This window comes from Trifolium pratense, linkage group LG5, assembly GCF_020283565.1.
Source record: "Trifolium pratense cultivar HEN17-A07 linkage group LG5, ARS_RC_1.1, whole genome shotgun sequence".
Classification (NCBI taxonomy): domain Eukaryota; kingdom Viridiplantae; phylum Streptophyta; class Magnoliopsida; order Fabales; family Fabaceae; genus Trifolium; species Trifolium pratense.
Genome location: NC_060063.1, coordinates 1,765,108 through 1,780,150, shown reverse-complemented (window position 1 = coordinate 1,780,150; position 15,043 = coordinate 1,765,108). Strand labels below are relative to the sequence as shown.

Here is a 15,043-nt window from a genome sequence, read left to right as displayed (position 1 = left end):
TTGTAACAACATTTTATAACAAGACTTTACCGTAAAGAGACCGTCGGATTCCGACATCCATCGCCATTTATCACAACAGTCCGGTTTCAAGGAGAACCCACGCAACAACTCCTTTAATGAAAAAAGTTCCTGTTCTTCTTGTAGGGATAACGGAACTCTCCAATCCCAACTCCAAGTAATTTCATCAGTACTATTGTTCAACCTATCAGCTATCATGGCTTCACTACAAGCATCCTTTGAAAACAGAGTAGGGAATAGCTCACTAAATGAATTATTACCAAACCATTTATTTTTCCAAAAATTAATATTTTTACCATTACCAACAATGCAACTAACATTCGACTTAAACCAACCAGGAAGAAACGAGTCTCCCACATTAACCAAGTCTCTCCACCAAATAGAATCTTTGGCTCCACACGAATACAATTCTTCATTTAAAAATTTGGAAGGTAAATGACCATACCTGAACCGCAGAACATCCGTCCATACCGCATCGCTTTCATTGACACACCTCCATTTCCACTTACTTAGCAACGCCAAATTGAATAACTCCAAATTTTTAACACCTAATCCTCCTTGGTCTCTAGGCATACAAATCTGCTCCCACTTTACCCAACAAAGTTTCTTGTCTTCCAACCCACCACCCCATAAGAAATTCCGTTGAATCCTCACCAGCTGTTTTAAAACACAAACAGGAGCTTTGAAAAAGGAAAAGAAATACAAAGGAAGACTAGCCAGAACCGAGTTTATCAAAGTAATTCTACCGCCATAAGACAAATGACGGCCACACCAACTGCTTAATCTTTTAGACATTGCCTCCACCACCGGTCTCCAAGTCTCGCGTCTCCTTGGGTTTGCACCCACCGGGATACCTAAAAATTTGAAAGGTATTACATCTGATCGACAAGACAAAAAAGCAGAACCTGCTGCCAAAAACCTGTCATCCACATTTAGCGCATAAAGCTTACTCTTTGTGAAATTAATTTTCAGACCCGACACTAATTCAAAACCCCTTAGGATTGTTTTAATGGTCCACAAATTTTCCCAAGAGCCCTCTCCCATAAGAATTGTATCATCAGCAAATTGAAGAATCTGAACTTGTAGAAATTCGTTTACTTTGTATCCATGAAATTTACCAATCTCTACCGCCCTTCTGATCATTCCTGTTAATCCTTCCGCTACTATTAAAAACAGGAAGGGTGATAGTGGATCACCCTGACGAAGACCTTTACAAACTTTGAATTCCCCTGTCGGACTCCCATTGACCAAGATCGACATAGAACTTTGAAAAATACAGGCTCGAATCCACTTTAACCATCCTTCCGCGAATCCCAATTTAATCATCATACGCTCTAAAAAACTCCAACTGACAGTATCATAGGCTCTCTCGAAGTCCACCTTGAACATCATACATTTGTCTTTTCTCCTCTTAGCAAGATCTAAAATCTCATTTAGCACAACAACCCCATCCAATATTTGTCTTTGTGGTAAGAAAGCCGATTGACACTTAGAAACTAATTTTCCCAAAACTCTTTTTAATCGAGAGGCCAAAAGTTTTGAAAGAATTTTGTAGAGACATCCGATCAAACAAATGGGTCGATAGTCGAAGAGGTCTTGCGGATGGTCCTTTTTAGGAACAAGAGTCAAAAAAGAAGATGTCAGTGCCTTAGGAAGGACAGCATTGCTATGAAATTCAGATAGAAAAGCCATCACATCCGATTTCACGATAGGCCAACAAAATTTCAAAAAGTTCAAATTAAATCCATCCGGCCCCGGACTCTTATTACCGTCACAACTCCAAATAATCTCCCTAACCTCCTCTTCAGAAAAAGGTTCCAACAGTAAATCGTTGTCATCATTAGTAAGCTTATTAAAATCAATACCTTGAAGGAATGGTCTATTAACCCACTCCTCTGTGAAAATCTTTGAGAAATGCTCCTTCACTTCATTTTTTATAGAGTCCACCCCTTGAATCCATTCCTCTCCCTTCTTCAAAGTTGTCAAAAGATTTCTTCGCCTTCGGCTTTTAATACTAGCATGGAAAAACCGAGAATTGGAGTCCCCCTCTTGAATCCATTTTAGACGTGATTTTTGTTTGAGAAGACTTTCTTTGTAATGTAACTGTTCCCAAAATTTCTTAGTCAGCTCCTTAGTATTAGCGATATTCATACACGTAGCCCCTCTTGCCATCAGATCTTCCGCATCGTTCAAATCCTTCACAGTTTTATCAATTTTTAAATCAAGAATACCAAATACCTCTCTATTCCACACCTTTAACTTCTCCTTCAATTTTTTCAATTTTTCCTTTAAAACAAAAGCTTTTTTACCTCTAATAGCCAGACTTTCCCAAATAGAAGAAACAAAAGGGATGAAATCCGGATGCTCAAGCCAACAATTATTAAATTTAAAGGGTTTGGGACCCCAATTAGCATTAGAACAAGTCAGCCAAATTGGACAATGATCTGAAACATCACGCTCACCAATCCATTGGCCTGAAATACCACCCTTGTCAATGAAGCCTTCCGAAACCAAGAAACGGTCTAAACGGCTCATAACATTCCCGTCACTACTAAACCAAGAAAACTGCTTTCCCGAGACCGGTACATCTACTACCTCCATTAAATCAACAAAATGAGAAAAATCCATCATTTCACTATGACTATAACCCCCATTACTGCCTCTTCTCTCCCCTACATTCAAGATAGCATTGAAGTCCCCTCCTAAACACCATTCCCCCTTCACATTGTTGGATTTAAAATCAAGTAAATCGCTCCATAGTTTTCTTTTACCAGACAAGCTACAAGGAGAGTAAATATTTACAATATACATGATACTATCCTTCCATTCCAAACAAATCCCTAAAAAACCATCACCTGAAAAACTGAATTGAAAATCAAATAATCCAGTATTCCAAATAGACAATAACCCCCCTGATAAACCACTAGATGCTTTTGCCACCCATTCAACATCCTTATGCCCCCAAAAATTATGAATCATGGAATCATCAAAATCACTTCTCTTTGTTTCTTGGAATAAACAAACATCAAACGCACCTGTATTTAGTAATGAGCGTAACCGACGACGTTTCGCCGTGTTACCCCACCCACGAACATTGAGAGACATAATCTTCATGGGATACTTTTCTGGTTTTGCTCCCTTTGTCTTCTAACACCCTCGTCTCTGTTTTGGTTAATCAATAACCTCTCCACATACCTCTCTTCCTCCTCATCACCTTCTACTCCCAATTCTGTCAACCCTTGCCACACCTTGGAAGCAACTTCATTCTCATGCTTAGCCCAAAAATTCTTGTTGCAATTACGGATATCTGCTGACTTTAAAGAACTGCAACATAAGACTGAACCCGCTGAAGAAAGGGAATTCGCCGAGTTCTTTACTTTCTTATGCTTACCCACCGGATTTCTTGTGCAAGTTTGTACCTCCGTACTAATCGGCTTCGACTTGCTAGCAGAACCTGAGGAGCTGGATCGTGATTGGATGGTAGTTTGATTTCGGTTCTTTAGGCTTGAAACTAGCTGATTTTGTTTTCTCAAAGAAGCTGATGGAAGAAACGATGAATTTGGGATTTTCCTGGAAGAAGAAGAAACAGATGCATGACAATTTTTACCATAAGCTACTTCTAAAGCGTTGTTATTATGATGCTATTACTCCCAATCTCTTCTTTCAATCTGAAAGAGTACAAATTATTTTAAGGTTGTTGAGATTCCAATGAATTTTTGGACATTGTTTTGGCCACTCAATTTGTATCACTTTTGTTTGCGTAGATTGAATTTGAGATTGAATTGGATATACCTACGGTTTTGTTAGTAGGTAAAGGTCAAAAATATATAGTACATCAATCTAACAAGGGTAAATAGTGTTATACCCCTGCAAAATAGACGAGTTTTGCGTTACCGCCCTGCAATTTTGTTTTTTGAGATTACCTCCATACAATGTCAAAATTCCTTGCGTTACCCCTTGACTCAACAAGTGGGCATATGACATGGACGAATCTTGACGTGGCATGACACATGGAATTAGTTTATTTTTTATTTATTTTTAAATACCAACTCAATAATTATTTATTTTTTAATTATAAAAATGAAAAAAAAACTTTTTTTTTTACGAACTTCAAAAGAAAGTTGTTATTTTTTTTTTTTTGCGGGGAGTAACGCAAAACGCGATTTTGCCCAAATTGAAAATTTTCTTTGTTTTTGCCTTAATTCCCTTGGTTTGGTAAAAAATTCGGCAACATAAGGCTTAATTTGTAAGGTCTTCCTTACTTGACAAGATAATAAAATCAGAATAAAGTTTATAATGTACACTTGGTAACTACTACACTTAGGCTATGTTTGGATTGATGGTACAGAACGGAATGAAGCAAAATGAAATATAATGGAATGGAGTGGAGCGGAACGGAATGGAACACAAATTTCCTTCCATTGTTTGGATATTCAATAACGGAATGGAATAAAATTACCACTCAATCGTTTGGGAAGTGAACGGAATGGAAAACATTATAACGTTTTTGGGCAATGTCTTGTTCTTAGTAAAATAAATGGTTAAAATGTTTTTGGGTCCTACAAAATTATCAAGTTTTATTTTTATCCCTATAAAAAAATTGGCATGTTTTGGTCTATATAAAATTATTATGCACGCAATTTTAGTCCCTACTATGAAACCAATGTGTATTTTCCAATGATTATTTCACAGACATGTTTAGAACATCATAAAAAATTATTCGAAAAAAAAAAACTCAAAATTTGATTTCAACAAAAATTTATAATTAATTCTTCTTTTTCTAAAAATTATAAAGTTTTGTAAAAAAAACTTTTTATAGTACTCTAAACATATCTGGAAAAAAAAAATTAATAGTAACTAAAACTGTATACCTAAATATTTGTTTTGGTCAAGTAGTCTTGTGGCTAGAATTTTAACTTTTAAAGTGAATAAGTGAAAGTACCAGAGTTCGAACTTCGGTCCCTACAATAATTTGCAATGCTCCTTCCAATTGAGCTATGCTATCTTTTTTTTGTATAGCACCATAAATAAATAGAAGCACGTTTTATTCAATGATCATGCTATAACCATGCATAGGTCCTACACCACAAAGTACACGCACACGGCATTTCATAATATTTAGACATCATGATAGTAAAATATAGTAATATTTTTTTTTTAAAACTCGGTATCCGGCCGTAAGACCGACTAATTCGAGGGGACCAATCCCACTGCCCACTTGTCGGAGCCTCATTTAAAGCCAACTTTTTTTTGCTGTGTATAAACTAGCACACTAAAATTGGTACTAGAGGAAATCAAACATGAGACCTTAAAATGAGCATACTTCAAAGATTCAAGTCAACACCACTAAATCAAGTGAGTTTAGTAAAATATAGTAATAATAAAGATGATCTTATATTACGAAGGATGGATTTGATGAAATTACATCGTGTCACCGTAATTTCAATAAAAACTACAATTTTGAGCTTCCTTTAATAAAATAATAGTGTCATTGTAATTTTTTCAAACACACCGTTAATCCAAACACATAATTAACAATTTCTCAGTAAATAAAGGACTAGCGTTTATTTTCTATTATACATAACATATTTAATAAAATTTAAACTTTAGAGCTTCATTAAAATAACAATGTCACCGTTCCTGTGAACTTAGTTTCATTGACATGGACATTGCAAATTATTGTAGGAATTGTGATTCGAACCTGAGACATCCACTTATTTATCTTAAAAGGTGAAATTCTAACCACTAGACTACTTGACAAAAAACTAACAATGTCACCGTAATTTTGTCACAGTCACGATTAATTCAAACACACTTTATAATTTCTCAATAAACAAAGTAGTTTCTATTTTCTTTCTTTCTTTTGTTTTTTTTTGGTCAGGGTTTCTATTTTCTTTCTATTATATATAGAAGGCTATGTACATTCATAAGATATTCACATCATCCTATAACTTGTGTTTGTGTGGTATTGAAACTTCCTAACATAGAAATCATGAATTCTATTCAACAAACACAAGAAAAATGGAAGGGCAAAGCTAAAACAGAATTACTAGGATGCAAAGCAAATCAAGTATGGCCACTTTTAGAGGATTTTTTTGGCCTTGGCAAATGGTTTCCAACTCTCTCAACATGCATTCCTCTTGAAGGAATATCCGGCAAACCTGGTTGCGTCCGATTTTGTGGCGGTTTCAAGACTCCAGTTGACGAACATGACAAACAAACTTTGAATTGGACTAAGCAGAAACTTCTTTCCATTGATCCAATTCAAAGGGTATTTACTTATTCAATTATTGATGGAAATGTTGGATTCCATAATTATGTTTCAACAGTTAAGGTACTTGAAAAAGATGATGGATGTGTGATTGAGTGGCTTTATGAAGTTGAACCAGTTGAAGGGTGGAAATTGGAGTATCTTGATCTTTTCATTGGTTCTGGCTTGGATGAGATGGGTCAAAGAATTCAAGGAGCTTTGAAAATCATGGAAAATGCACTTGTTGGAGTTTAATTTGAAATTAAAGTCATATATCATGATTAATCACCAAAGAGCTTGATTTCTATCTGAGCTCGAATTCTGGTTGAAATAATCGTTGGTCAGCCTTTACCTCTCAGCTAAACTCTATATTCACTATAGTTTGGCCTTTTTTACAATGAATCGGACTACTAAGAAAAAAATAAAATTAATTTCTACCAGGCATCTTCAAGTTTTTCCGTAGTTTCGAGTGCTTATATTTTTGTGTATCGTTAGTTTGTCATTACTTATTAATAATAAAGGCTAAGGTGTGTGTTAAAAGTTGTATTGTTTTGGTGTGTTTTGGGTTTGTAGCAAAAATCATAAGCTTGATTAATTTTTAAGTGTGTTTATGATTCTAATGGTTATGCTGATTATTCCCTATATCTTCTATTCTACCACTGCCTTTTTTCTTCTTTTAATCCATGGAGTTTTGAATTCTTTTAAGGTTATTGAGATTCCAATGAATTGTTATACATAGTCTTGGGCACTCAATTATTTGAGTAATGTATTTATTACTTTCTTTTATTTGAGCCCTAAATTAATTAGGCATGGTTTCAGTGATGGATACATAAATAAACCATATTTTGTATCAACCTTTCTCAATATGTTCTGCAATTAAAAAGTCAAAATAAAAATTCCTAAGGTTACCAAATTTGTTGGTGAAGCCGGAGAATCAACATGTGGCTAAATACAGAATCAAATGTGGAAACTTAGAAAATGATGAATATCTGAAAATGAAAGATTTTTCAAGTTCATTAACTAAAGAAAGCCTCACTAAATTGAAATATATCCCGGATGTAATGTGTAACGAACCAATTTTCAAATTATTAATTTTAATGTGTTAAAATATTTTATTTAACGTGGCATTTTAATTAAGTTAATAACTAGAGTTATTTATCGAGTACTTTAGTTATTAAGCGATAGTGAGAGTTATCGTGTTATTGGGCCAAGCCAATTGGGCTTGAGGCCCAATGGGCCTTGTGTGTGTGAGGTGGCGCCATATGGCCATGAAGCAAGGGAGAAACATTTCATTTTCTCATAGTTCTTGTGTTCTTGAGTTGAAGAGAGGAGAGCTTAGGAGCTAGGGCAAGAAGAAAAGCTAGAGATTCGAGATATTCGTCGAGTTTTCTTCGAATCCAGGTATGAGAGTAGTTTCCTTAATCGTGGGTGATCCGAGGAAGGGGAGAATGTCGATTTCTCCTCACCCGAACTTCCTCCACCCCATTTTCGTTTTAGATTGGAATGGATTTTCTTGATGAAAATCGTTCCTAAGGTTCTTGATATGTTTAACATGCTTGTAACATGATTAATGAACGGAAATCATGGTTAAAAACGAGTTTTCTAACAGATTAAACTCAAGAACTTTGTGTTCTTGAGAGTTTTTGATGAAAAAGTGTCAATCTTTACTTTTTCGATGTTTATGACGTAGATCTGAGAAATGAACTGTCCTTTTGTGTTTATCTATGTTTGTTAAGCTTGAATACAAACTCTTTTGGGATTTATAACATGAAAAATGGGATTTTTGGGTCATTGGTGTAGAAAATGCCAGAATTTCGCCCCAGGCGAAATATGTTTCGCCCCAGGCGAAAATGTGATCAGTGAGCAACCAGTTCATTCTGCAGTTATTTCGCCCCAGGCGAAAATTGATCAGTGAGCAAACCAGTACTTCAGGAATTTTTCCACCCCAGGCGAAAATGTTTCGCCTCAGGCGAAAATGTTGCAGATTTCACAAATTTTCATCTGCTATCTTCCTTTGCATGTAGTTTCAAATCAGTGTCTTATTCTTCATGATAATGGTATTCTTACATGATTGTTGATGCATGTTGATGCTTATAATGCTCATTGCTAATCGTTAATTGATTGTTAATCATGTATGAAGTATAAATGAAGAATATTAAGGTTTTGTTAAATCTTAATGATGAAGTATGTTGGATAGTGTTCCACATAATAAATGAAGAGCTTATGCTAATTATTTGTGAGTGAATTCATGAACACATATACATGCATTCATGAATTAAATAGGATATTGGATATTCCAATAAAGAAGTATATCGGATTATATTTATCCGATAAAGAAGGATATTAGAGGTGAGATACTCTAATAAAGAAGATGGTACCACATGCATTAGTAATGTCTAGGATTGACATTCATGAAGTTGAAGCATTAGAGTTGCATTAGGTTATATGTGTGCATTACTTGATAAGTGATATGTGACATATAATTTGGTTAAGTGTAATAAATTGTAGATTGATTATTTGGTACTTGATTATACATGTTTAGAACTTGTAATTGAGTAGTTAATGGTGATGCATGTTTATAAATTATGAATATGCTTGTTGTTGTTGAAGCAGTGTTTAAGTACCTTTTACTTGCACTTATATTTTGATTATGTGATCTAACTCTCATGCTTTGTGTTATGTGCTGGACCGTTGGGGGTTCAGATTCTCAGGTTGAGGATCCCGATCAGAGTTAGAGGGCTTGCTCGTGCTCGTGGTAGTGCGCTTTTTGGTGAGGAGTTAGCGTAGACTACTCCTTAGATATATGTTATACATCTTTTTGATGGGTTGTATAGTATTGCTCTGATTAGGTTTTACCGGGCCGGGTTATGCGTTTGGATTGTATTAAGCCCGTGATGGCATATTTAACTTTGCTAATCCTATCTTTTGTTGTAAACATAATATCCTTTGTTGATATGGCCTAGAGCCTAGGGATATTGTGTGAACAATTATGATCATTGTATGATATACATTATGACAATTACTCGCTTTTAATTCCGCTGTGCTAGCATGATTTAATTATGCCGTGGTTTTGTTTTATTAACATGTGACGCCTAGATTTTCTTAAGTGTTTTATTTATTTATATTTAATAAATTCGCGTTAAGGGGTTTGGGTGTTACAATAGTGGTATCAGAGCAAGGTCGGTTCATGTGGAACCAATTAGGATTAGTTGCCCATATATTCGACTTGTGTAGAGATAACACTGTTGATATTACCTTTCTAAGTCTGTTCTTGGATTGGTTGGTTGTTCAGGATCATGGCTGGAAGGGCTAACAATCAGATGGCAGATGCGATAGCTACTTTAACCAACATCGTGGCTAGAGATCATCAACCCGGGAGGGAAGATGAGATGAGGTTGGAGAGGTTCATGAAGCATAATCCGAAGCTTTTCACTGGAGGCTATGCTCCGGAGGCTGCTGTCAAGTGGAGAGAGGAAGTGGAGATTGTCTTTGAGGCTATGAGGTGTACCGAGGAGAGTAAGTTGACCTTGGGTACTTATGTACTTCGTGAAGAAGCTAACAAGTGGTGGAAGAATGCTAAGCTGAGGATGGGAGTTGGTGGTGTGGTAATCACTTGGGAGATGTTCAAGGGAGAGTTCTTGAGGAAGTACTTTCCGGCTGATATTAGGAACAAGAAAGTGGTGGAGTTCATGGAACTTAAGCAAGGAAACATGTCTGTAGCGGAGTATTCCGTGAAGTTTGAGGAGCTATGTGCGTTTAGTCCACACTACAACACCGTGGAAGCTGAGAATGACAAGTGTGTCAAGTTTGAAAGTGGGTTGCGCCCGGACATCAAGCATCTTATCGGATTTTCTCAAATCCGAGACTTTGCAACTTTGGTAGATAAGTGCCGTATTTGTGATGATGATGGAAAGGCCAAGACTAATTACTACAAGGCCATGAGTGACAAAAGAGGAAAAGGTCAAGACCGTGGGAAGCCTTATGGTGACAAGGGGAAGAAGGTTGTTGAGACTAGTGGTGGAAAGAAGAGAGGTGGTGGACAATGCTACAAGTGTGGTGAGTTGGGTCATAAGTCTTATGAGTGCCCAAAGAAAGTGGACAAGTGTTTCAACTGTGGGAGGCTAGGACATAAGTCGGATGTTTGTCAAGTGAAGGTGACTTGTTTCAATTGTGGCGAAGAGGGTCAGAAGAGTCCTATGTGCAAGAAGCCGAAGAAGACTATGGGAAAGGTGTTTGCTTTGAGTGGAGATGATGCGGATCAAGGGGATAATCTCATTAAAGGTACGTGTTTCATCTATAACACTTCTTTAATTGCGATTATTGATACGGGAGCAACACATTCTTTTATATCCGTTGATTGCATGAAGCGTCTTAGTATACCTGTGTCTGAAATGTCTGGTCGTATGGAAATAGAAACTCCTGCTAATGGTTCTGTAACTACCCGTCTCGTATGTCGTGACTGTCCCGTAACCGTGTTTGGTAGACACTTTGGAATGGACCTAGTGTGTATCCAACTTAGTGGTATAGATGTTATCTTTGGTATGAATTAGTTGATATTTAATCGAGTCCATATCAACTGTTGCGAGAAGACTGTTGTGTTTCCTAAACCGGAGGAGAGTTTGCATTTGATGAGTAAGAAGGAAGTAGTAGAATCGTTGAAGGAACCTGTAGAGGTGTACGCGTTGTTTGCATCCTTGAAGATGAAAGGTGAAGTTAAGGTGGAAGAGTTACCGGTTGTTTATGAATTTCCCGATGTATTTCCGGAAGACGTGTCAGATGTACCTCCGAAAAGAGAAGTAGAGTTTACGATCGATTTGGTACCTGGTACTAGCCCGATATCTATGGCACCGTATCGAATGTCAGCGTCAGAGTTGAATGAGTTGAAGAAGCAACTAGAGGAACTACTTGAGAAGAAGTTTATTCGACCTAGTGTATCGCCATGGGGTGCACCTGTGTTGTTGGTTAAGAAGAAAGAAGGGAGTATGAGGTTGTGTATTGACTACCGACAGTTGAACAAAGTGACGATCAAGAATAAGTATCCACTTCCGAGGATAGATGATTTAATGGATCAATTGGTTGGAGCTTGCGTGTTTAGTAAGATCGATTTGAGATCCGGATACCATCAGATTAGAGTGAAAATGGAGGATATACCAAAGACTGCTTTTAGGACGAGGTATGGTCATTACGAATATTCGGTGATGCCTTTTGGTGTGACCAATGCACCTGGTGTTTTTATGGAGTACATGAATAGGATTTTTCATTCATTCTTGGATAAGTTTGTAGTGGTATTCATCGATGATATTTTGGTTTACTCAAAGACCGAAGAGGAACATAAGGAGCATTTGCGGATTGTTTTGCAAATTTTGAAAGAGAAGAAGTTGTATGCCAAATTGTCGAAGTGTGAATTTTGGTTGAAAGAAGTAAGTTTTCTTGGTCATGTGATTTCAAGTGGAGGAATAGCGGTTGACCCAGCGAAAGTTGATGCTGTATTGCAATGGGGAACGCCGGAGTCTGTTTCAGAGATAAGAAGTTTTCTTGGATTGGCTGGTTATTATAGGAGATTCATTGAAGGATTTTCGAAGTTGGCTTTGCCTTTGACGCAGTTGACTCAGAAGGATCAAGCGTTTGTTTGGGATGTGAAGTGTGAAGGAAGTTTTCAAGAGCTTAAGAAGAGGTTGACTACCGCGCCTGTGTTGATTTTGCCGGATGCTAAGGAATCTTTCGTCGTGTATTGTGATGCTTCGAAGATGGGACTAGGAGGTGTGCTTATGCAAAAAGGTCAAGTGGTAGCGTATGCGTCGAGACAACTGAAGGTTCACGAGAGGAACTATCCGACACACGATCTTGAGTTAGCCGCAGTTGTGTTTTCATTGAAAGTATGGAGGCATTATTTGTATGGATCGAAGTTTGAAGTCTTTAGTGATCACAAGAGTTTGAAGTATCTATTCGATCAGAAGGAGTTGAATATGAGACAAAGAAGATGGCTCGAATTTTTGAAGGACTATGACTTTGATTTGAGTTATCACCCCAGAAAAGCTAATGTGGTGGCCGATGCGTTGAGTAGGAAATCGTTGCACATGTCATCACTAATGGTGAAGGAGTTAGAGTTGATTGAAGAATTCCGAGACTTGAGTCTAGTGTGTGAAGTGACTCCTAAGAGTGTGAAATTGGGAATGTTGAAGTTGACGAATCCTTTTCTAGAGAATATCAAAGAATGTCAAAAGACGGATAAGAAGTTAATGGAGAAGTTGGCACTAGTAGTTGAGGAAGGAAAAGAAGCTAATTTCAAAGTTGACGAGAATGGAGTTGTGAGATTTCATGGAAGAGTGTGCGTGCCCGATGCGCCCGAAATGAAGAAGATGATTTTGGAAGAAGGTCATAGGAGTGGAATGAGTATTCATCCTGGAGTAACCAAGATGTATCAAGATTTGAAGAAGTTATTTTGGTGGCCAGGAATGAAGAGGCAAATTTCTGAGTTTGTTTATGCTTGCCTAGTTTGTCAGAAGTCGAAGATTGAACATCAGAAACCGTCTGGTTTGTTGCAACCTTTGTTTATCCCAGAATGGAAATGGGATAGTATTGCGATGGATTTTGTGGGAGGTTTACCCAAGACTACTAAAGGTTATGAAGTGATTTGGGTGGTAGTAGACCGTTTGACGAAGTGTGCGCATTTTATTGCCATTAAGAAAGGTACCTTGGTGCCTAAGTTGGCCGAGATTTATGTGGAGCAAATTGTGAAGTTGCATGGTATTCCGTCGAGTATTGTTTCGGATCGAGATCCGAGGTTTACTTCGAGATTTTGGGAAAGTTTACAAGAGGCTTTAGGGACTAAGTTGAGGTTGAGTTCGGCTTATCATCCTCAAACGGATGGCCAATCGGAAAGGACAATACAATCTTTGGAAGATTTGTTGAGAGCTTGTGTTTTGGAGCAAGGAGTAAGTTGGGATTCGTGTTTGCCGTTGATCGAGTTCACGTACAACAATAGTTTTCATTCGAGTATTGGAATGGCACCTTTTGAAGCTTTGTATGGGAGGAGGTGTAGAACACCGCTTTGTTGGTTTGAATCCGGAGAGAGTGTGATTCTTGGTCCGGAGATTGTGCAAGAGACTACGGAAAAGATTAGAATGATTCAAGAGAAGCTGAAAGCGTCTCAGAGTCGTCAAAAAAGTTATCATGACAAGAGGAGGAAAGACATTGAATTTCAAGAAGGTGATCATGTTTTCTTAAGAGTTACATCGACTACCGGAATTGGACGTGCTTTGAAATCGAGGAAGTTGACGTCAAGGTTTATTGGTCCTTATCAAATTTTGAAAAGAGTGGGGAAAGTGACGTATAGGATTGCTTTACCGCCATCATTGGTGAATTTGCACGATGTGTTTCACGTGTCACAATTGAGGAAGTATGTTAGAGACCCGTCACATGTGATTGAGTCAGATGATGTTCAAGTGAGGGATGACTTAACGGTCGAGACTGTGCCTTTGAGGATCGAAGGTAGGGAAGTGAAGAGATTAAGAAACAAAGATATCGCCTCGGTAAAGGTGGTATGGGGAGGACCCGCTGGTGAGAATGCGACTTGGGAATTGGAGAGCAAGATGATGAGTTCGTATCCAGAGTTATTTCCAGGTAATTTTCGAGGGCGAAAATTCTTTAAGGAGGGTAGAGTTGTAACGACCCAATTTTCAAATTATTAATTTTAATGTGTTAAAATATTTTATTTAACGTGGCATTTTAATTAAGTTAATAACTAGAGTTATTTATCGAGTACTTTAGTTATTAAGCGATAGTGAGAGTTATCGTGTTATTGGGCCAAGCTAATTGGGCTTGAGGCCCAATGGGCCTTGTGTGTGTGAGGTGGCGCCATATGGCCATGAAGCAAGGGAGAAACATTTCATTTTCTCATAGTTCTTGTGTTCTTGAGTTGAAGAGAGGAGAGCTTAGGAGCTAGGGCAAGAAGAAAAGCTAGAGATTCGAGATCTTCGTCGAGTTTTCTTCGAATCCAGGTATGAGAGTAGTTTCCTTAATCGTGGGTGATCCGAGGAAGGGGAGAATGTCGATTTCTCCTCACCCGAACTTCCTCCACCCCATTTTCGTTTTAGATTGGAATGGATTTTCTTGATGAAAATCGTTCCTAAGGTTCTTGATATGTTTAACATGCTTGTAACATGATTAATGAATGGAAATCATGGTTAAAAACGAGTTTTCTAACAGATTAAACTCAAGAACTTTGTGTTCTTGAGAGTTTTTGATGAAAAAGTGTCAATCTTTACTTTTTCGATGTTTATGACGTAGATCTGAGAAATGAACTGTCCTTTTGTGTTTATCTATGTTTGTTAAGCTTGAATACAAACTCTTTTGGGATTTATAACATGAAAAATGGGATTTTTGGGTCATTGGAGTAGAAAACGCCAGAATTTCGCCCCAGGCGAAATATGTTTCGCCCCAGGCGAAAATGTGATCAGTGAGCAACCAGTTCATTCTGCAGTTATTTCTCCCCAGGCGAAAATGTTTCGCCCCAGGCGAAAATTGATCAGTGAGCAAACCAGTACTTCAGGAATTTTTCCACCCCAGGCGAAAATGTTTCGCCTCAGGCGAAAATGTTCCAGATTTCACAAATTTTCATCTGCTATCTTCCTTTGCATGTAGTTTCAAATCAGTGTCTTATTCTTCATGATAATGGTATTCTTACATGATTGTTGATGCATGTTGATGCTTATAATGCTCATTGCTAATCGTTAATTGTTTGTTAATCATGTATGAAGTATAAATGAAGAATAT

At 37.5% G+C, this 15,043-nt stretch overlaps 1 protein-coding gene across 1 annotated transcript; it reads left to right on the top strand.

The window, feature by feature from the left end:
• Positions 1-5,906: 5,906 nt before the first annotated feature.
• Positions 5,907-6,894, top strand: LOC123884843 (lachrymatory-factor synthase-like). Its single transcript, XM_045934077.1, has one exon. The coding sequence runs from the start codon at positions 6,011-6,013 to the stop codon at positions 6,521-6,523; it is 513 nt and encodes a 170-aa protein (XP_045790033.1). The 5' UTR covers positions 5,907-6,010; the 3' UTR covers positions 6,524-6,894.
• The last annotated feature ends 8,149 nt before the right edge of the window (positions 6,895-15,043 follow it).

Coding starts and splice junctions, on each gene's coding strand:
- LOC123884843 (XM_045934077.1), top strand. CDS start 6,011: ATGAATTCTATTCAACAAACACAAGAAAAATGGAAGGGCAAAGCTAAA.